The following is a 23,570-nucleotide window of genomic DNA, read 5'->3' on the forward strand; positions in this document are numbered from 1 at the left end:
ATCAGTACACTATAGATGGCTACCAAAACTAACACACTTCCCACTTCATAGCTGTACTGTAAGTAGATATAATGACAGCCTACCTGGAAAAAAAACTCCAACCTTATTTCCAGTTAATGTCCAAACTATTTGAAATTAAGATATTTTAAGGGACAGTTCTGAGAAAATACGTGGTGGCTGGACATGCAGTTCCCACCAAGGAACATTCCATTAGAACAGATCTGCTTTCAAAGAGTTTTTGTTCCCTGGGCAAAATCCCCCCTGCTGAAAAGACAACTATAGCCTTGAAATAGTTGGGAATATTATCAATAGTTAACCAATATTCCTTGTAATCTCCACCAGCAAAAAAAAAGTTTACATTTTGAAGTTACCTTACCTTTTTCTTAGCTGATTCTGACAGTTAACACAAATTAAAACTACTCTGATTTGATATTACATTAGACATCAATGTTTTACGTTCATGTGTGTGCTGTCATATCCAACTCTTTGTGGCCCCATGGACTGTAGCTCACTAGGCTCTCTGTCCATGGGATTCCAGCCAAGAATACTGGAGTGGGTTGCCATTTCCCCATTTCCTTCTCCAGGTGATCTTCCTGACCCAGGGATCGAACCCACATGTCCTGCTTGGCAGGAGGGTTCTTTACAACTGAGCCACCAGGGAAGCCATCAATGTTTTATAGCCCATTTTATATTCTAGGAGCCAAATTTATTGATATTAACCTTTAAAGTATGAGATTATCTTACATATGTTTAACAAATAATGCTAACTCTACACAACTTAGCAACTGAAGAACAACTCTGTAACAGGGCTGCACCAAAACTTTTAGTCTATGCAAGCTTATTCTAAGCTGATTATTTCCAATTATCACCTATATTTCAAGCCAAAGACAACCAAGTTTAAATGATCCTTAAAAAAGGAAAAGAATAGTTCATGTAACAGTATTTGTTATTCTACTTTAAGAAACATTTTCTCTATTCACAAAGGAAATACATAAAAGTAAATTTTACTAATATAAATGACATCATTTTTACAGCCTGCAGATTAGAAAGAACTCATTCAGTCTTCCTATTCACACTCTTAGGATATAGTACACTACTTTATGATAGGTGAGCATCTAAAGGCCTTAATTTCACCAGAATCCCTGAGTCAGTGAAGATTATCCATTCTTTATAGAGGAACGTACTCTTTATATCATCTACCTCAATTTCTGGTGGTAATCTCAATAAAAAATACTCAGTAGCATTTAACCTAAAAATTTTATTCAGCACCTATTAAAGAAAATCATGACATTGATAGCATAACAACTTCTATTCACTTCTAAACTGGGGAGAATGAGCCAGATTAAAATTAAACCATAAAATAAAATAATTATGGTAATTCATATAAAGAACTATTATGCAGTAATTTAAAAATATGTTTAGCGAGATTTTTAATAACATTATAAACATTTCTCCAAATTTAGTAAAAAAAAAAAAACAAACCAAAAATGTAAAATGAGATATGATCCCAAGCATATGAAAAATTTCTGTAGGACACACACAAAAATTTGTAAAGATGGGAAAAACATCTGATATTGTCAGTAGAGAGTTTATAAGTGATTTTTTTCTTATTCTTTTATCATCCATATTTTTAAAAGTCTTATTTTTAATGACATATATTAATATAGTATCAAACAAGTTTTAAAAATCCAAGGTTGAAGAATTACCAGCAAGTGTTAAATAGGTGCTTAATAGGGGGTTATTGAGATTACCACCAGAAACTGAGGTAGATGATATAAAGGTGAAATTTGACAAAGGTCAAAGAAATTTCTGGGTGTTCTTTTCACTGCAGTTCTGGGCTTGATTGTCTATTAATTAAATTATTTTCCAATTTGGTTGGAGTAGAGGTTAACTTATAGACTTTTGTCTAGTGGAACAAATAACCCAAAAGTTTACCATTTAATGCCCTGTAAGACAATAACCAGCTGTATTTATTTAACTCAACAATCTCATCTCAATCTTTTATTGTTTGCAGATATGTATCATATATATACATATATATATGTATCAGTATTTTCATAAATGCTCCTGGCATCAGTTCTAATGTCTTAAATGGTTCCTGCATTAATTAATGAGTCAAATAAAATCTGATAATGTGTTCATGCCCTACTGCATGAAGATCATGAGTTCAGCTTTTGGAAAATTATAGTTTAACAGTTTTGGAGGCATCCACCAAGAAGCTCAAGTGAACTAATTCACCCGATGGAACTAAGTAAATTTTTAAGTGCCCTCACAGTACCTTACACCTAACATGCCTTTTCTTGACTCCCAAAGAGATTCCTGTGCAGCAAAAGAGTTCAATCTAACTTTACCCTGTTTCTGTTTTTCTCTCTACTAAGCCTGTGCTTCTGTTTGTCTTATGACTAGGAAGTTATCCCCATTACTGGCAACAATGGCTGACTTTGGTTCATAGTCCCTGTTGGACGGATGATGGAGATCTATTCTCTACTGGATGAGAGAAGACAGAGAATCTGGTTTGTTAGTTTTTGTGTATTTATGAGTTCAATCAGTTAAAGAGAACAACTCTTTGAGTACTCAACCAATGAGTTTCTTTTGTGTGTGTGTGTGTGATATTACAGTAACGTGTTTATTGAAAAACATCTGCATACGAGTGGATCCACACAGTACAAACCCTTGTTGTTCAAAGTGTACTTACAAGAAAAATGTTGTCTTAGAAAGAAGCATATACCTAGGATACATCCACTGAACTACAGCACTTTCCATGTTGTAAGGCCACACACATACTCATGCTAATCTAGAGAAGAGAAATACCTTCTCTGAAAGATGAGGAGTGGGGAGTGTCTCACTCAGTCGTGTCCGACTCTTATGCGACCCCGTGGACTGTAGCCCGCCAGGCTCCTCTGTCCATGGGATTCTCCAGGCAAGAATACTGGAGTGGGTTGCCATTTCCTTCTCCACCAATGAGTTTCTGAATATATTTTTAACCTGAAGCTGAAGTTGCATAACTGAAGCTAAAAGCTCTCTATATGTTTTGAATCTATAAATCAGAAAAGCTGTTTCTTCTTGTTGTACACAGAATATTTTCCTATATCCAGAGAGTATTAATAAACCATACAGTTGCATCTCTTGGTTAGAGGAGCTCTGTAAATCTGGCTGGATTATTTTACTTGGCATCATGTCCTCCAGGTCTGTCCACATGCAGCATGTGTCAGAATTTTCTCCCTTTTGAGGGATAAATAATATTTTACTCCTGTGTACTTATCATATTTTGTTTATACGTTCATCTGTCCATAGACACATGGGCTGCTTATACTTTTTGGCTGTTATGAATAATGCTTCTATGAACATTGATATACAATAACTGTTTGAGTCCCTACTTTCAATTCTTTTGTGTATATACCCAGAAGAGGACTAGCTAGATGACACAGTAATTCTATTTTTAATTCTTGGAGGAACCACCATACTGGTTGCCATAGAGGCTGCACCATTTTACATGCCCACCAGCAATGCACAAGGGTTCCAATTTCTCCATATCCATGCCAATATTTATTATTGTCTGGTTTTTTGATAATGGCCATCCTAATGTGTGTGAAGGTGATATGTCTTTGTGGTTTTGATTTGCTTTTCCCTAATGACTGTTAATGTTGAACAACCAATATTATTTTTATGTTTTGTGCTGGCTTAATTTCTAAGATACTTATATAATTTTAAAATGTGGATTAATGTAAATCAACAAATTTAATGAATAACCTTTGGATGCCTCAGCAGTTTCTAAGTAAGAACAAACATTAAATCAATGAGCATAATTTAAGTTTATATACTTTTATTTCATAGGTCCGTCTAGTCAAAGCTATGGTTTTTCCAACAGTCATGTAAGAATATAAGAGTTGAACCATAAAGAAGGCTGAGTGTCAAAGAATTGATGGTTTTGAACTGTGGTGTTGGAGACAACTCTTTAGAGTCCCTTGGACTACAAGGAAATCAAACCAGTCAATCCTAAAGGAAATCAATCCTGAATATTCACTAGAAGGACTGATGCTGAAGATGAAGCTCCAATACTTCGGTCACCTAATGCCATGAGCCAACTCATTAGAAAAAACCCTGATGCTGGGAAAGACTGAAGGCAGGAGGAGAAGGCGATGACAGAGGATGAGATGGCTGGATGGCATCACGGACTCAGTGGACATGCGTTTGAGCAAGCTCCAGGATGGTGAAGGACAGGGAAGCCTGGCGTGCTGCAGTCCCTGGGGTCCCAAAGAGTCGGACACAACTGAGTGACTGAACAACAACAATTGCTATAGAATGGTCCTATCTTTGGGTCATGTCAATAAACATCTTCATCTTTGCCACAAAAGGGATGTGTAAGAAAGTTGTGATATTCGTATTTCTGCACTGTCTCAGTCTTCTATAATGCTCACCTAGAATAGGTAATTCTCAATTTCCTACCTCCCAAGTCCTCTCTACAAGATGAAGTTATCACTTTATTAAAAATATAATGAAAATGTATAGTTGAGACCATATTAAGGACAAAAATAAGAGAAATAACATCTGTTGTGTATGCAAGATAAAAAGAATTTTTTTACAGAAAAAAAAAAAAAAAAGTGGAACTGTTCTAAGTAAAATGTCAACTTGCTTCAGAGCACAGAAAAGCGTAGTGACAGTGAAAGCCCAAACCTGAAGGACTCGAGCAAGCTGTCGTGTGCGGAAAGTTTCTCTTATTTTCCTGGTTTAAAATACCCAAGCCTGAAAGGAAGCTATAAAACATGTTAAAATGTTAGCAAGTTTACTCACTTTTGAGGGACGTCATCATCTGGGATACTCTTCCTAAGTTTGCAAGTGAAAAAGTGAGGGTCAAGGAGCTTAAGAGACTCGCCCAAGGTCACACAGCCAACTTAGGAGAACGCTAAGAAGGACCTGGAATTCCCAACTTTCAGTTCAGTGTTTTTCTCAGTGGACAAGGTTTATGTGGTACACCACATTAAAACACAACCAAAATATATTAACATGTTCAATTCAAAATAATGAATGGAGATACTTCAGCAATTTACTAAACCAAAGTATGAGTCAAGAAATATACTTCTTGATGACAGAAATCTTAGGAACTAAAAAGCTTCAAAGAAAGCAAAAAAGTTTCCCCTAACATTTACAATTTCAAACTAGGAACACTGTAATGACCAAAATTTGAACTTTAAACATAGGAAACTGAGAAAAGATTTACAGCAAATGTTTGTAATAAATGTGACAGAAGTAAAAAAAGGAATTTATTTCTTTATTTTTACTGCAGAGCAAATAGATAAAAATTAAGATGTGAATATATTGTCTAGTTTGACATTTCCTTATATTTATATTTTCCTGTACATTTTCATGGACAGAGGAGCCTGGTAGGCTATAGTTCATGGGGTCACAAAGAGTCGGACATGACTGAGCGACTTCACTTTTACATTTTCAACCCTCATCATCAAACAAAAAGACATTTATGAGGCACTATCTAAATGCTCAAAAAGAAAAGTAACAGGATCCCAAACTTCTCAGTTCTACACGGTATTTATTGAGCACTACAACAAACACACTAGAAACAAGAGTGACTGTCCTAGTGTGAGCACTTACTTAATGTCAGCTCAATTTGAGACTCCTGCTTTTTCAATCTTTCTTACAGAAGAGAAAAACATCCCATGGTGACAACCCAAAAGCATATTTTTATTTAGAACTCAATGACTGCCAACATCAAACAAGACTGACATCCCCATGGAAACTAATCCATGCCCGGATCTACCATTCAAACATTTTCTGAAGCATTCATGCACATCTAATAGATAATGAAAATCGTCAAGGCAGATCACCTTAAGTGTGAGCACAACTGAAGATGCTCAGAGTAATGATGAATACCACTACTTGCTAAAGACAGGCTCGCCTGGCAACAAGATATCTTCAAGGAACTTAGATGCCTAAACTAATTGATGTCCCATACAGAAAAATCTGCAACAAGGAAACTTAACAGCATTTTTCTATTTGATGTTTGGCTTTCCATTCTAGTGTGCTTTCTTTTATTCTCTGAATCAATTTTTTTTTTTTTCCCTCACATGAGATCAGTTTCTGGGCAAAGACTTTCAGTGGATATAATTTCACTCAGAAATATAAAGTTTCAGCTTCTACTGATTCAACTATGATGTGACATTCAGAAACTAACTAGGAATAAGTTCATTTCTGATCTCAACCCAAATCTGCTGAGTACCACTGTAAGCCTGGGGAATACTGTTCTGACTACCACATGGCTGCTCAAGCATTACTGCAGAGAACTGAGGGCAAGGAATGATGTCTTCAGTTCAACTGGATCTTTGTCAGCAGCCTACCCCAAACAGAACTGCCCAACAGTCCTCAGACTCAACTGAAAGGGAGAGCAATCAATTACAATCCAAATGATTTGGGGGATTTAGCTTCAGAATGCTAACGGTTGCCTTGGCCAACACGCCCTTGCCTATTCAACCTCTGATTCTAAGTGTAAGGTTCAGCCCCTGGAAACTCCAAGACTGTTTCCCAACCCAGGTAACTAGAAAAGCAGCGGTCTTCACTCCTACTCCCACTTTTGACCCGAGGCTCAAACCACTGCCCAGCATTCCATTTCTAATTAGTCAGTAACAAACAGCAGACTGACAACCACTCTCTTGAAAAGGTCCAGCCCCTCTACCTGTCTGCCCTGGCCTCAGCTCTTTCAAAGCAGCTGGTCCTCCCAAGCACTGTATCAACTCACCAGTTCAAGCCTTATCTCCACAGCGCTCCAATTCAGGCCAGCTCTCTGGCTATCACGCTGGATATGTCCTCTTTATATGGTAAAGCTGTTTGAACTCCCTTCTCATGATTAGCAACTCAACCTTCTGCCCACCTCACCCTCCCCGCTACTATCTCTGCAAGCTCCCTTCACTTCTACAGGACTGAGTTTAGGTAAGAGCCAGTCCCTCTTTCAAATTCTGGTTACTGGCGACATCATGATACCTGCCACAGCCATCCCAAGGTCAATGCTATTTCATATGCTGAGTGAAGAGATGGTTAGGTTCTCACAGTCCTTTATCTTCCTGACAGCAAAATGAATGAATGTCACCGCAGGCTGCAAAGCCAGATCCCAACCCGCACTACCTGCAGTTTGCAATCAGCACACAAATGTGCACACACACACACCCTAATATACACATATGACCCCCGAGTTTCAAGTAAGACACAAAGTAGTTCCCAACTTCAAAAAAACTTGTAAAGTTGTTTCTGCAAACTACCAAAAAATGCTAATGTCTAACAATACTTAATATTGGGTACAACTAGTTACTATTTAAATGTTAAGGAAAACACCCATCTCTTTCAATACACAATACTATCCTGGCAAATGTTTACACCATATAAACAGTTTACATTCCCATCAGCAATGTTTGAGGGTTCCAATTTCTCCGCATCTCACCAACACTTGGTGTTGTCTTCTGATTACAGGCATCCCAGTGAGTTTATGCTGGTATCTCATTGTGGTATTAATCTGCATTTCCCTAATGGATTGTGAGCATCTTTTCATGTGCTTATTAGTGATTTATATGTCTTCATGGCAAAATATATAATCAGGTCTCTAATCTATTTTTTAACCAGTCTGCTTGTCCTTATTATTGCTAAGTTGTAACAGTTCTTTCTGTTACTGATTCTAATTTAATTTCACTTAGAACAGAGATTATTTCAATCCCTTTAAATTTACTGAGATTTGTATAATGTTATAGCATATAATCTGTCCTGGAGAATATTCCCTATATATACTTGAAAAAACATGTGTTTTTTCACTGTTGGGTACAGCTTTCAACGGGTATCAATTAAGTAGAAGTATATTAATAATTTTGTCCAAATCTTCTATATTGCTTGTAATTTTCTATTTGTTTTATCAGTTACTGAGAAAGTTGTTCTGAAGTCTCCAATTATAAGCAATGAATTTGACTACCTCTCTTTTCAGTTCCATGTATTCTGAGGTTCTGTTTTCAAGTGTATCCCATTTTGGATTACTGTCCTCACTTGATGAACTGACCATTTTATCATTAAGAAATGTCCATTTTCCTTCTGCTAAGAGCCATTGCCCTGAAGTCTATTTTGTCAGGTATGAAGACAGCCACTCCTAACATAACATAATCATAATTTATTATGATTAGTATTTACATGGTATAGTTTACTCTGGTCTTTTACTTTTAACCTACTCATGCTTTCATATTTAAGTTGGATTTTCCTTTTCTTCTTTTATCTAGTCTAATTTTCTGCCTTTCAAATGGAATGTTTAGACCTGTAATGCCCAATAGGACAGCCAATGGCCACATATGGCTACATAAGTTAAATAAAATCTAAAAAATTTTAAAATCAGTGCCTGAAGAGCACAGTGTCTATGTATGACCACTGGCTGCATACATGTTTTCAACTGTACAGACATAAAACATTTCCACAGAGCAGACTTTTGGTTTAGATCATTAATATTTAGTGTAGTGATTGCTATGGTTGGGTATAAGTGTACCTGTTTGCTATTTGTTTTCTATTCAACTCACTTGTCCTTTTTTTTTTTACCTGTCTTTTTTCTCACCTTTGGGGAGACTGAAAACATGTTACCATTGCTTCTACCACTACTGGATTATTAACTCTCTTTGCTCTTTTTTTGTTAAGACTATTCTAGGGCAACAGTTTTTAACAGGGAGTCATTTTACTCCTAAGGGACACTTAGCAAAGTCTGGAGACATTTTGTTTCAACTCAGGGGAGGGTGCTACTGGCATCTCTAGGGTAGAGGCCAAAGACGTTGCTGAGCATCACACGATGCACAAGACAGGGCCCAGAAAAAACATTTACCCAACCCAAAATGTCAACAGTGCTGTGCTGGCATATCTCAAATTTTTCACTGTTTTCCTTCAAATAATATTATCATCACTTCATGTAATATAAGACATGTTGCTGTTTGGTCACTAGTAGATCTCGAACTCAACTAAACTACCTCTCCAGGTTCAATTTTCTTCATAAGGAAACTGGAAATAACTGCATAGACATTCTGTGAGAATAATGTAACCCAAGGGTACGCCCATATACTACAGGTGCTAACTTCTGGAAAAATTATTATGATAACTGCTAACGAAGAAGATCTTAAGCTATCTGGAATGAAGGAATAGGACATTCTTGAAGAGAATCCTAAGTGACCCACATTCCCACGTGGCTTAACTTTTCTTACAAATGCCTCTTCCAATAGTTCTCTACCTTCAAAATGATGGCGAGACTGCACCCTACTGGACTGGCTGGCAAAGTCTGACTTAGAATTTCAAGAATCTCTCAGCCTCTGATACATAATCCCTTTTATTTACCTACATTTAATTGAAGACATCTGTAGGTGGTGCCACACAAATGTAATTCAGGCTTAGGAAATGTCAATAAAAATGTCTGTAAGGGAGAGATGCCATGTAAACCTAGCAGGGGAACGCACATCAGCAGCTACAGAGCCACACGAAATTAGGAATATAATGGAAATATGCTGCCTGACTTGACGAGGTGATAAAAGCTCTTTTCCCATAAAGCTTAATGAGCTCTATTAGTCTTCAGCTTACAGGAATGTAAAAGGGTCAGCCCCACAGAGGGAAGTAACTGACTCTCCACACATGGCTCCATTCAAATGACAGCAGATCAAATTACTGATGTGATTACTATAACCTGACAATTTCGTTAGATTCATGTGGCAGTTAACTGTTTAGGACTTCCAACAAAGGAACATGGTTCATTCACAGTAGTTTTTGCGGAGAGAATGAAATTTAAAGTCTCCTTATTTTCAACTGCAAACCTCATATATTTTACTTCCTCTACTGAACTATTTTTATTTTATTCAAAATAAGGTATTTGGGGATTAACCATATTTGCAATTTTCCTTCTCTAGCTAAAGCATAAGCTTAATGGCAAAATTAAACATTTAGAGATTCTCAACATTCTTCTGCCTTGGCTTTGCTTTGGCTCTCAGGTTCTGCGCTGCAGCAAAGGAACAGAATCCTAAACTCAGCACTGCTGGAGACCTGGGGGGAGCAGTCACTAACTATGCCATCAGGTAGCCCCTGCGAAATTCCAAGCTAGAAAATACCAACAGAATGCTCTCAAAAAAAGAAAAAAAGATTAAAGTATTTCCCAAATGCTTCAAGAAAAGAAAGCGCATTGGTCATCTTCAATTTTGCTTCTTTTGCCTCTTCCATGTCCATAAATCCAGTAAGAAAAAAAGCTCAATTTAGTCAAGGTAAAATACAACTCCAGATCATTAAATGGAGAAAGCAGATTAGACAGAAAAGAACAGAAACTATCACTAAACTTTGATCATGATGCTTTCCTTTCTACTTTTCACCAAAGAATGAAGCTTCTACATAAAGATTCCCCAGCATTTAACCAGAATAATATATAATTTTTATAATATTTGTTTGGTACAAATCTAGGTGTATGGTTGGCACCATTCCAAGTCCTATGTATACTTGAGATCATCCAAAGGTGAAAAAAATAAAGATCTTGATCTTAAGTAGCTACAATCTAGCTGGGAAGAGAGACTGTTAACCATATTGAGACATAAATATTAGCCCGTGTGTGCTCTGGCAGCCCTGAGTTCTGCCAGATTATGCGGAAAAGCTTGCTACTCTCAGCCTTCGCGGTGCCTACTTACTTATTCCTTCATTCATTCATTCAACAAATGTTAGGGGAAGCACACTGATTGAAACTGTCCACCCTGGCCAGGCATCATAGTAACCATTTGCATAACCTGTTTTACGACAGGAGGTCCTGGTAAGGAACAAGGAACTAATAAGCCTCCACCAAGTGGAAGAGTTTGGAAAAGGTCAAAAGGAGACACTACATGTTCAACCACCTCCCAGAATCCTTCTCTCTGGCATCTACTTGGCTGAACAAGGCGTGCACCACCAGGAAGAACTCTGAGTCAGAACGATTGGCTAAAGACAACCCGGAAACTAATCCCATCACCATAAAACTGGAGACTGCGAGCCACGCAGCAGAGCAGTTCTCCTGGGTTCCCTTACCCTACTGCTCTCCATCCAGGTGCCCTTTCCCAATAAAATCTCTTGCTTTGTCAGCACATGTGTCTCCTCGGACAATTCATTTCCGAGTTAGACAAGAGCCCAGTTTCAGGCCCTGGAAGGGGTCCCCCTTCCTACAACAAATACATATTCAGTGCTTCCTATGTATCAATTGTGTGCATCCTGTCGTGTCCAACTCTTTGTGACCCCATGGACTGGAGCCTCCCCAGGATCCTCTGTCCAAGGAATTCTCCAGGCAAGAATACTGGAGTGGGTTGCCATTTCCTACTCCAGGGCATCTTCCCAACCCAGGGATCAAACCCACATGTCTTGCATTAGCAGGTGGACTCTTCACCCCTGCACCACCTGGGAAGCCCATGTATCAGTAGTACTTAACTACATATGTAAACACAGGAAGCAAGAGAAACAGGGTCCTCTCTTACTGAGCTTACACTTGAGAGAAATCTACCAGTGAGGGCTATTTAAAGTATCTCTGCTATTGTTCAGTAACATCTTCAAACTGGTAGTTTGTCCCAGTGAGGCAGACATCAAGCTCCAGCCTCCTCATTTACTCCCTGTGTAGGTAAATTCATCTAGCCCAAACGCCTTCTGCTCAAAACTCCTATTCCTGGCAACTCCCCTGAGCTCTTACTTAAATGAGAGTCCAGCATTAAGCATTATCAACATTAGCTCTTCTAAGCTCCTGCCACTCCCTTTTTTCCCCAAGACTAGACCCTGTTTTGACATTAAAGATTTCCCTGATGTACATCTCAGTCAAAAGACAACATTATACTTAAAAACTGATTCTAAGAGATTATATTAAGTACAATAATCATTTTATGACACTTTCCCAAACTGCCTTTTAACTATGCATGTTTTCATGAACCAAATCACGGATTTTTTTTTTTTTAACAAAATCAAATTTAATTTTTCCATCTTTTCCTTTGTGATAGTTCTCATTCTATGTTTAGAAAGCACTTTATCAACTAAAGAGTAGATTATATAATTTATATTGTCTTCAAGTTTCTTATGTTATAGTTTTAACTTTTACTGCTTTTACACCAAAATTCATTTAAAACTCTATGTGACAGGTATTACATTTAGCGTTTATCACACATTATCTCATTTCATTTTAATAACCCTGTAAGTATTACTATCATCTCCATTTTTTAGATTAATTGAAAGATGAAATGACTTGCTCACGGGTCACCCAACGATCTCTCATTTCAAAGCCCAGAATCTTTCCAAGCTGTGTTTCTCCCTGGTTGGTGGACGTAGAAAAGGGAACCAAACCTGGATGGTACTACCCCTCTGGTCTGCTCCGCTTCCCCTGAAACTCATTCAAGCTGGCCACCAGGAGGGCGGGCCACACCACATAACAACAGTAGCTTCAATAATCAGAGAATATAATATGGAAACAGAGAAGGGAACAACTGCCTCTATGTGGAGCAGTTAGAGGGCCTCGCAGACTACACAGCATCTAGGCTCGGCCTGAAGCAGGATGTGTCTGAAGAGGTTGGGGGCGGGGAAGGGAACAGAGTGAGGTAAACAACAGAGGCAAAAGGAAGGACAAGTGAAAGGCAGGGACAGTCTTGCCATGTGAGGCTGAAGGCACAGCCTGAGAGGAGAACACAAAATATCAGTAAGACTTGAATAGCACTTTATAAACTGCTCCCATGTCCACTGCCTCCTTTGAGAGGTAGAAATCATTATCTGCATATTAAAGATAAGCAAGCTGAGGCTCAGGGACGCTGTGACCACCCCGAGTTGTGTGGCTAGTAAGTGAAGACCTGGCCTGAACCTCGGTTTGGTACTGAGTCCAGTGTCCCTCCACGTGCCCCGCTGCTTCCCCTCTCCACTCCTTTCCCAAAGTCTCACCATCTTCTCCGATTAATTCCTTTTCAACCACAGCTCACACCCATATCTGGTTCTCTGATTATCTAAGTTTTTGTTATCTCACAATTTTATCACTGGGTTTTCAGTTCTAAATTGCAGAGCCATCATGAGAATTGGAGGAGAAAGTGAGTCGGGCACCCAGAAGTCTATCTGGGCTATAATGAAGCTCAATACAAGTAAGTCCTTTGCTCTTCCCTAATCAACTCACGGATTTTAAAAAGTTCTCTCAAACGAACTGAAACCTCCTTGGACACAGCCTCTGCCCAGACTTCTCCAACTCCCCTTTAACACCAGGGCAGTTTACAGAGGATAAAGTCAATGTGAGACCGTTATGGGAGGAAGGAGACAAAACAAGGCTCTAAAATAGATTGATCTGGGCTTCTTTGACGGTTCAGTGGTAAAGACTTTGTCTGCCAGTGCAGGAGACACAGGTTCAATCCCTGGTCTGGGAAGACCCTATACACTGCAGAGCAACTAAGCCCATGCACCACAACTATTGAGCCTGTACTCGAGAGCCTGGGGGGTGGCAACTGCTGAGCCCATGTGCTGCAATCCTGAGTCCATGTGCCACAACCACTGAAACCTGTGCAACCTAGAGCATGCGCTCAGCAACAAGAAAAGCCACTGCAATGAGAAGCCCGAGCACCCCAATTAGACAGTAGCCCCTGCTGCTGCTGCTGCTGTGTCGCTTCAGTCGTGTCCATCTCTGTGGGACCCCATAGATGGCAGCCCACCGGGCCTCCCGTCCCTGGGATTCTCCAGGCAAGAACACTGGAGCGGGTTGCCATTTGCTTCTCCAATGCATGAAAGTGAAAAGTGAAAGTGAAGTCGCTCAGTCTTGTCCGACTCTAGCGACCCCATGGACTGCAGCCTACCAGGCTCCTCTGTCCATGGGATTTTCTAGGCAAGAGTACTGGAGTGGGGTGCCATTGCCTTCTCCAAGAGAGTAGCCCCTACTCACCACAATTAGAGAAAGCCCGCACAGTGAAAAATAAATAAATAAAATAAAAAATAAATAAGTAAAATGGGCTGATTTCACTCTACCTGATAAAATGAGGGCAATCATCTATTGTGAAGGTGAATGGCCCTATAACTACTGGTCTCATTTATGGTATTGAAGAATATACATCCTGACAAAATGATCACTCCTAAATTATCAAATAAATGCCTCACAAAAGATACCAATAGCAATATTAAGGTCAATGATTTACAATATTAAGGTCACCTTACCTCCAAAGGTGAGCTGCAAAGGAATCTTGTGAACTGTAGAATCACATTCGAAGAGAATCAGTTTCATCCAATAAAGGAGCAGCAAAAGAGAACACACAAAGAAGAAAAAATTATTACAAAATTTTTCAAAAAGGGCACATAAAGTGAACCTAAATGTCTATACATAATGCTTCATACACCATATAATTTCATTTACAGAGTACAGAAAAGCTCAACCTAGACCATAGAATGAGTTTAAATATTTGTCAAAATCTGTATAAAAACAATAAAACAGATATTTTATTTTTTAAAGTTTTATGTCACAACCCTTATGCAATAAAACAATCCCTGTGTAATAAAGGAGGAATCAACAATATAAATGTCACAGGCAAAGTTATATAAATGCCTAACTTCAGAGAAGAAAAATATACAAACCAAAAAGGAAAGCAAGAAGAAGGAAATTAAAAAGTCAAAACCAAGAGAGCAGGTTGGGTAAGTGATAGTGAACTAAAGGGAGTTATTTCTCTAGAACCCAGGCTGTTCTGCCCTTCCTCTTTTTTCAACCTCATACACACATTTTTTCTCTCTTCTCTCTGACTTAAAAATTTCATAAATTATAAATTTATGGCTTATAAATTTCATCTGAAACTAAGTGTTACATGCTGTTTCTCAGCATTTAAATAAATAAACAAATTTTGGAACTGGGGAGGAGCCTGAAAAAATTGACAAAGTAAATCGCGGGTTAGCTCTGAGATGAGGACTGTTACATACCTTCATACATATTCATGATGGTAATCACGTTTTCTTAGATGTTATTTACAAAATCAACACTCCAAATCCTTTGAGACTTATTGTAATAATAAAAAGCCAAGTAATATAAACTCTGGATCTTACTAAATGCAAATTAACTACACAATGTGATAGCAGGCCAGTTAGCAAGCACTCTTGAACTTCCTCTCCACAACAGAGCTAGCTAGTACTCACTGGGAATATAGATATTTTGATTCTCTTTTAGAGATACATACTGAAGTACTTCTCAATGAAATTACATGATCTCTGGGATTTCCTTTAAGAGCACGGGGGGTTGGAAGGCAGGTTATGGTGGGGAATGTGGAGACAGAACAAGAAGCGACACTATATGAAACTAGTGAGGACAGGAGATGAACATATGAAGATTCATTATACAAGTCTCTCTACTTTGTGAATGTTTACAATTTTCGTAATAAAGTTTAAAAAACATACCAGACATTTCCTACCTCCAAATCTAAAGCAAATAAATTCCTAAAAGATTACCAGTGTACGCCAAAGCCACATAATTAACTAGTAAGTATCACCTAGGCCTTAGATGATAGGGTATAATGCAATGTAGGCACTATTACGACTTTTCTCTTAATTTAAATGATATTAATATCCAACTCAATTATGTTAACTGCTAAAAGAGAACTTTCTGAAAGTGCAATATATACCAAAAGTTTTTAATTTCATAATGCTGATATGAAGCACATAATTCTAATGAAATTTAAATTGCAACCTTTATAGTCTTGGATTCTTTTTACATTAGCCCAGCATAAAATAATCTCTACCCTTTCTCCCAAGAGTAAAAAGTGCTAGTTGAAAGACTACCCAGTTTTCACAGTAGAGGAAAATGAGGCATGGTGCATTTTTATATTAAAGTTGAGAAAGTTTCTATTGTAGGGTTTCCATGCTTTTCTCCACTATGTGCCTGTTAACTGTGTTATACATACTAAGTGAGAATTTAGAAGTATTTCTGGTTCAGTTGTAATTAATGAATTAATTATGATGGAAGTGTAAAATAAAATTCCTATTCTATGGGAAGACAAGAAAACTGTCAGCATAAAAAGCAGCGCCGTGCCCTCGGGCCTCCTCTCCGCCCTCTAAGACGCACTGTTTATCTGCATCACGCACCCATCACGCCTCCCCCAGGAGCAGAAATACCTGCTCAACCACGAAGAGAACATCCTCCCAGCACATCAAGACAACTGCTGCGAAGCTAACATTCCTTCTCGATCCTGTGAGGGGTCACACGACCCATCGCTTTGTACCTGCAGATCTGGGCTGTGTATCATTTAATGCACAGGCCCCTCTGTCATAAAAGTTCTATAACTGTGTTTCGACTTCTAACAGGCAGAACAGTTCTTGGAGCTTCTGAATGGCTCCCAGGTTATAATCCTCATTTTAGCTTGAACAAAAGGTTCCATTTCTTTCTTAGATCAACTGGACTGATTACTTTTTTGTCTGACAGAAGTCACTTTAAATAAGGGAAGAATAGCAAATACTCTCCAAGAAAACTACTGTCTCCTTGAAACTCAAATAATTTACATCTTCGTCATGTATATATGTAACATTCCTGTCAGTTTTTTTCAAAACAGACCTAAAAATTCTTTTCCTGTTTGATGCTGCCAAAACATGAAATATATAAATTTCTCAATCAGCAAGGCTGTATAAACAGAATAACAAATCACAAGGCACGCATTCACCATCCTATTCACAGGACATGAGAAAGGATGAAAATGCTTCACCTACTTTATTTTTAGTGCACCAGAAAAACCCACTGCTATTTTCCCTCCGGTTAATTACTAGTATTTAGTAAATTCATTCATAATGAATGACACATAATATATTCAGTAGAAAAGAAGGTAATACTTTGAAAAACAACAATCATAAAAATGCAGATATAATTTGTAAAGTACATTTTGTGTATACACTAAAATTGATCATGAAAACAGACACCTTTTTAACAAATACCATGAAGTTAGATCAGTATCAAAAATGGTTCAATTTTGCTGTGAATGTAAACGTCTCTAAAAACAGAGCCAGTTATAATGTAGGGGGGAGCAGAATTTGCCACCCCAAAATGTGTCTGTTTGGAATATTATTTAAGCTTGTTATTTTTAAGACACAGCAGACTGGAGAAAACTCTGAAAACCAAGTAGGAGTTGCCTCTTTGCAAGAAAATATTTATTATACATCGGTAATGGAAATCTCCATTTGTAAGGGTGTCTCCCTTGCTATACCTGAAAGAGGAAGAAAATGTAGCCACCCTACCAAATACATAGAAATAAAAATAGCGAATTAGGTGACAGAGGAATATGTTTCAAATAAAGGAATAAGATAAAACCCTAGAAGAAGAATGAAGAGAAGTGGAGATATGCCATCTATCTGATAAAGAGCTCAAGGTAATGATCATAAATAAGCTCAAAGAACTTGGGACAGAACGGATGAACAGAGTGAGAAGTCAGATGTTTTTAACAAGGAGAAAATGTCAAATACAAAAAAGAACCAGAGATGAAGAACACAATAACTAAAATAAACAATAACACTACCAGGCATCAACAGTAGATTAGATGACAGAGAGGAAGAGAGCGGCAAGCTGGAAGGTAAACAGTGGAAATCACTGAAGCTAAACAGAAAAAAAGAGTAAGGACTTCCCTGGTGGTCCAGGGGTTAAGAATCCGTCTGCCAACGCAGGGGACACAGGTTCACCATCCCTGCTCCAGGAAGATCCCACATGCCGTGGAGCAACTAAGCCCATGCACCTCAACTACTGAGCCCACATTATAGAGTGTGAGGCGCAACTACTGAGCCCAGGAAACTAGAGAAAGCCGCACGCAGCAACAAAGACCCAGCGCAGTCAAAAATCAATCAATCAATAAATTTTTGAAAACAGAAATGAGGACAACTTAAGAGACTTCATGCAGCATCACAGGTACTAACATTCTCGTGTGCAGGGGTCCCAGAAGGACGAGAGGGAGACAAAGGGTAGAGAACATACACATACATACTATCAACAGCTGGAAACTTCCCTGACCTGTAAGAGGAATCAGACATCTAAGTCCAGGAAGCACAGACAGCCCAAACAGGATCAATGGAAAGATCACACAAAAGACACATCATACTTAAAATGGCAAAAATTAAAGATAAAGCTACAACAAAGGAGGCAAGAATACACAATGGGGGAAAGACAGTCTCTTCAATAAATGGTGTTGGGAAAACTGGACAGCTAAATGGAAAAGAATCAAACTGAACTACTCTCTCACATCAAGCACAAAAGTAAATTTTAAATGCATTAAAGACAGATTTATTTAAAAAAATATTTTATTGTAGTTGATTTACACTGTTGTATTAATTTCTACTGTACCGCAAAGTGACTCAGTCATACATATATATAAATTCTTTTTCATACTCTTTCCCATAATGGTTTATCACAGGATATTGAGTACAGTTCTCTATACGACACAGTAGGACCCTATTGTTTATCCATTCATCTAAAATAGTTTGCATCTGCTAATTCCAAACTCCCAATCTTTTCCCCCCACCCTTCTTCCTCCGTGGCAACTGCAAGTCTCTTCTCCATGTTAAGATTTCAATTTAAATGTAAGATGTGAAACCACAAAATTCTGGAAGAAAACAGAGACAGTAACTCTTTGACATCAGTCTTAGTAATATTTGGGGGGGATGTCTCCTCAGGCAAGGGACATAAAAGCAAAAATAAACAAATAAGACTATTTCAAACTAAAAAACCTTTGTGCACAGAGAAGGAAATTATCAACATAATGAAAAGGTTATTTACTGAATAGAAGATATCTGCAAACGATGTATCTGGTACAGGGTTACTATCCAAAATATACAACCCAACATCAAGAAAACAAACATCCAGATTAAGAAATGGGCAGAGGAACTGACTAGACATTTTCCAAAGAAGATATACAGATGGCCAACAGGCACATGAAAAGATGCTCAACATCACTTATCATCAGGGAAATGCAAATCAAAACCACAGTGAGGCAGCAACCTCACACCTGTTAAAATGGTTATTACCAAAAAGACAACAAACAAGTACTGGCAAGAATGTGGAAAAAAGGGAACCCAGGTGCACTGCTGGTAGGAATGTAAACTGGCACAGCCACTATGGAAAACAGCACAGAGATTCCTCAGTTAAAAATAGATGTACCATATGATCAAACAATTCCATTCCTATGTATTTAACCAAAGAATATGAAAGCACTAATTCAAAAAGATATATGCACCCATATGCTCACGGCAGCATTATTTATAACAGCTAAGAAACAAAAGCAACCTAAACGCCCATTAACAGATGGATACGGCGATGTGGTATACACACACACACACACACACACGCACAAAATGGACCTTTCTTTTTCGCTGCGCCATGTGCCATCTGGGATATCTTAATTCTCTGACCAGGGATCGAACCTGCGCCCCCTACAGTGAAAGCGTGGAGTCTTAACTACTGGACCATCAGGGAAGTCCTCACACAATGGAATATCACTCAGCCATAAAAAACTGAATCTTCTGATGCCTTTCAATCTTTCAATCTAAGATCCTACAAGCCATGTGGCCTTAAACAATTACTTAATTAAAATGAAATCTTGCCATTTGCAAAAAATGGATAGAGCTAGTACTCTTGCCTGGAAAATCCCATGGACGGAGGAGCCTGGTGGGCTGACGTCTATGGGGTCGCTGAGGGTCGGACACGACTGAGCAACTTCACTTTCACTTTCATTCATTGGAGAAGGAAATGGCAACCCACTCCAGCGTTCTTGCCTGGAGAATCCCAGGGAAGGGGGAGCCTGGTGGGTTGCCGTCTATGGGGTTGCACAAAGTCAGATACAACTGAAGCGACTTAGCAACAGCAGCAGAGGATATTACGATAAATGAAAGAAGTCAGAGAAAGAAAAATACAGTAGGATTTCACTCATATTTGGAACCTAAAAAACAAAACAAATGAATAAACAGAAAAAGTTATAGACACAGAGAACAAACAGGTGGTTGCCAGAGGGGAAGAGGGTGAGTGGGGAGAGAAGTAGCTGAGGGAAATTAAGAGGTACAAACTTTCAGGTGCAAAATAAATGAGTCACAGGTATGAGCTGTATAGTACGTGGAGTATAGTCAGTAACAGTGCAACACTTTGGTATGGTGGCAGATCATAATGACAGTTACCACGGTGATCATTCTGAAATGCACAGAAATATCAAACCGCATGTTGTGTAACAGGAACTAACACAGCCTTGTAGAAGAGTTATATTTCAAAAACAAAAACTCATAGAAAAAGAAATCAGATTTGTGGTTACCAGAGGTAGCGGTAGGGGGAAGGAAAACTGGATAAAGGCAAGTCAAAAAGTACAAACTTCCAGTTATAAGATAATTAAGTACTAGAGTTGTACACACAACATGATAAACGTCATGAACGCTGCTCTGTGCTATATATGAAAGTTTTTGTTTTTTTTTTTTTATTCTTCCAATTTTTATTTTTAAACTTTACATAATTGTATTAGTTTTGCCAAATATCAAAATGAATCCGCCACAGGTATACATGTGTTCCCCATCCCGAACCCTCCTCCCTCCTCCCTCCCCATACCATCCCTCTGGGCCGTCCCAGTGCACCAGCCCCAAGCATCCAGCATCATGCATCGAACCTGGACTGGCAACTCGTTTCCTACATGATATTTTACATGTTTCATTGCCATTCTCTCAAATCTTCCCACCCTCTCCCTCTCCCACAGAGTCCATAAGACTGTTCTATACATCAGTGTCTCTTTTGCTGTCTCGTACACCGGGTAATTGTTACCATCTTTCTAAATTCCATATATATGCGTTAGTATACTGTATTTATGTTTTTCCTTCTGGCTTACTTCACTCTGTATAATAGGCTCCAGTTTCATCCACCTCATTAGAACTGATTCAAATGTATTCTTTTTAATGGCTGAGTAATACTCCATTGTGTATATGTACCTCAGCTTTCTTATCCATTCATCTGCTGATGGACATCTAGGTTGCTTCCATGTCTTGGCTATTATAAACAGTGCTGCGATGAACATTGGGGTACACGTGTCTCTTTCCCTTCTGGTTTCCTCAGTATGTATGCCCAGCAGTGGGGTTGCTGGATCATAAGGCAGTTCTATTTCCAGTTTTTTAAGGAATCTCCACACTGTTCTCCATAGTGGCTGTACTAGTTTGCATTCCCACCAACAGTGTAAGAGGGTTCCCTTTTCTCCACACCCTCTCCAGCATTTATTATTTGTAGACTTTTGGATCGCAGCCATTCTGACTGGTGTGAAATGGTACCTCATAGTGGTTTTGATTTGCATTTCTCTGATAATGAGTGATGTTGAGCATCTTTTCATGTGTTTGTTAGCCATCTGTATGTCTTCTTTGGAGAAATGTCTATTTAGTTCTTTGGCCCATTTTTTGATTGGGTCGTTTATTTTTCTGGAGTTGAGCTGTAGGAGTTGCTTGTATATTTTTGAGATTAGTTGTTTGTCGGTTGCTTCATTTGCTATTATTTTCTCCCATTCTGAAGGCTGTCTTTTCACCTTGCTAATAGTTTCCTTTGATGTGCAGAAGCTTTTAAGGTTAATTAGGTCCCATTTGTTTATTTTTGCTTTTATTTCCAATATTCTGGGAGGTGGGTCATAGAGGATCCTGCTGTGATGTATGTCAGAGAGTGTTTTGCCTATGTTCTCCTCTAGGAGTTTTATAGTTTCTGGTCTTACGTTTAGATCTAAAAAATATGGAACGCTTCACGAATTTGCGTGTCATCCTTGCGCAGGGGCCATGCTAATCTTCTCTGTATCGTTCCAATTTTAGTATATGTGCTGCCGAAGCGAGCACTATATGAAAGTTTTTAACAGTAAATCCTAAGAGTTCTCATTGCAAGGAAAAAAATTTTTTTTATTTCTTTAATTTTGTATCTTAATGATGATGATGGATGTTTACTAAACTTATTAAGATCATCAGTTCATGGTGTCAGTCAAATCGTTACACTGTACATCTTAAACTTATATAGCTCTGTATGTCAATTTTTATTTTTCAATAAAACTGGGGAAAAAAAGAGGAAAGGGATACATACAGATCAATATTATCGCTACGAAGTCACTCACTAACTTTGCTTCTCTTGCAGCATTCTGACTCACCACTCCTAGTACCGTTATTCTATTAACCATCAGCAGCCTATCTCCTAACACCTCATTCCTTTCAGAGAAGCACTTAATGCTTACCAAAATTTTCTAAACAGTTTTCCAAGCACACAAAATTGCATTTAAACCTCCTGTCACTTACAATTAGTAAATTCTTTCTTTTTCCAAGACTTGTTATTAACAATGTCAGTTTTGGGGGGCAGAGAGGAGTGGGGGAATAAAAAGAATACACACTACTAATTTTGCCAGAATAGCCCAGGAAAACTATTAATATAATCAACTATTTATCTTTATAATGTTAAGTATCAATATATAAGTAATTTAAGCTAATATCTTCCTGAAATGCCTTTTTCTGTGTAATAAGGATCATGTTAAGTTCCTACATAAAGAAGCACCAAACAGCATATTTTATAAGGTAAGCCACAGTTTTTCCCCTAAACCAAAGAATATCAGTGAGGTGTACCTATTTGTCAAAGTGGAATTCTAAGTCTTAAAACTGCTCACATGAATTATCCAGAATTTTCTTGCATTAACAAAATACTTCTGCTGCTCCTGTTTCTTGGCCTGTCACCCTGGTACATGGTGTGCTGCGCTGTGCTCAATCACGTCTAATTCTTGAAAAAGAAGTCTGACCATATTAGGCTATGATCTAATAAGATATTTCTTTAAAATTTTATAACAAGCAAGCTAAATCATACAAAATGTAAAATATTAATGTTTTTCTATCAGGAATATGGAAGGTTTAATTAAGAGTCACATATAATAAGCTAAACTCTCTCTCTACCCCATTTAAGAAGTCATCAACAGAATGAAATTAAACCTGTACATAATAGGAAGTCAAAACTAATGTTTGAGAACTAAGATCCTGTTTATCCTAATTTTAGTGGGGAGTAAAAAGAGCAGATTTAGGTAATTCTGCAAATTCACCTTTATAGATATTCCCTATTCCATTTGTGAGCAATGCAGCTGAAAGACATGACCACCTGTACTGCCTTTTCTGGTTAGACCTTAGAACCTTGGACAGGACACGAAGCTTCAGTAAATCTTAAAAGATGACAATGAAAGCCTTATTTACAGTCTAACATATTCAAACCTCTGTCTTCTGAGCCATTACATTTTTTTTTTCCTGACAGAAAGAACAGTGATCTTAGAATTAGTCTGGAATCTTACTAGCTCTAGCTACTTGAGTACTTAAATTATCTTAGTTTTCTATCCACAAAACGATTTCAGCCTAATCACCTTCACCGATGGTGTCCTCTAGCATGCCAAGTTCCCAAGACACTCTAAAAAATGACTCCGTGGCCAAGTAAGTTTGAGAAATGCTGCATACTATTGCTGTCTCATCTCCTCTCCTTCATCTTACAGAAAGAATACAAGATATACAGACAAATTACAGGCCCTGAGAATCCCTGCAGTCAAACAAAAAACTATACTGTATCCCAACATAGCTGGAACAACAAAAAA

General features: G+C 38.2%; 1 protein-coding gene and 1 non-coding gene across 50 annotated transcripts in view; both read right to left on the reverse strand.

Annotated features, from left to right (window-relative positions):
• The window catches only part of ATE1 (arginyltransferase 1), a 162,632-nt gene that overhangs the window by 100,747 nt on the left and 38,315 nt on the right, over nucleotides 1-23,570 (reverse strand). For 48 of the 49 annotated variants that reach the window (XR_015155419.1, XR_015155414.1, XR_015155413.1 and 45 more), the window contains one exon: nucleotides 14,170-14,202. Coding sequence is in view for 39 of the 49 variants with exons in the window: in XM_086377897.1 (XP_086234023.1) it covers nucleotides 14,170-14,202 (33 nt within the window). In the remaining 10 variants the exon portion in view is untranslated. Of the gene's footprint in view, nucleotides 1-14,169; nucleotides 14,203-18,509; nucleotides 18,567-23,570 lie in introns of those variants that run through there. The other variant, XM_086377932.1, reaches the window with a different exon arrangement.
• LOC147344450 (U6 spliceosomal RNA) lies at nucleotides 21,695-21,801 on the reverse strand. Its single transcript, XR_015155908.1, has one exon. It is a non-coding gene; the product is annotated as a U6 spliceosomal RNA (small nuclear RNA).

This window comes from Bos grunniens, chromosome 26 (genome assembly GCF_055505025.1).
Source record: "Bos grunniens cultivar Pamir isolate PY7600 chromosome 26, Bosgru_T2T1.0, whole genome shotgun sequence".
NCBI lineage: Eukaryota > Metazoa > Chordata > Mammalia > Artiodactyla > Bovidae > Bos > Bos grunniens.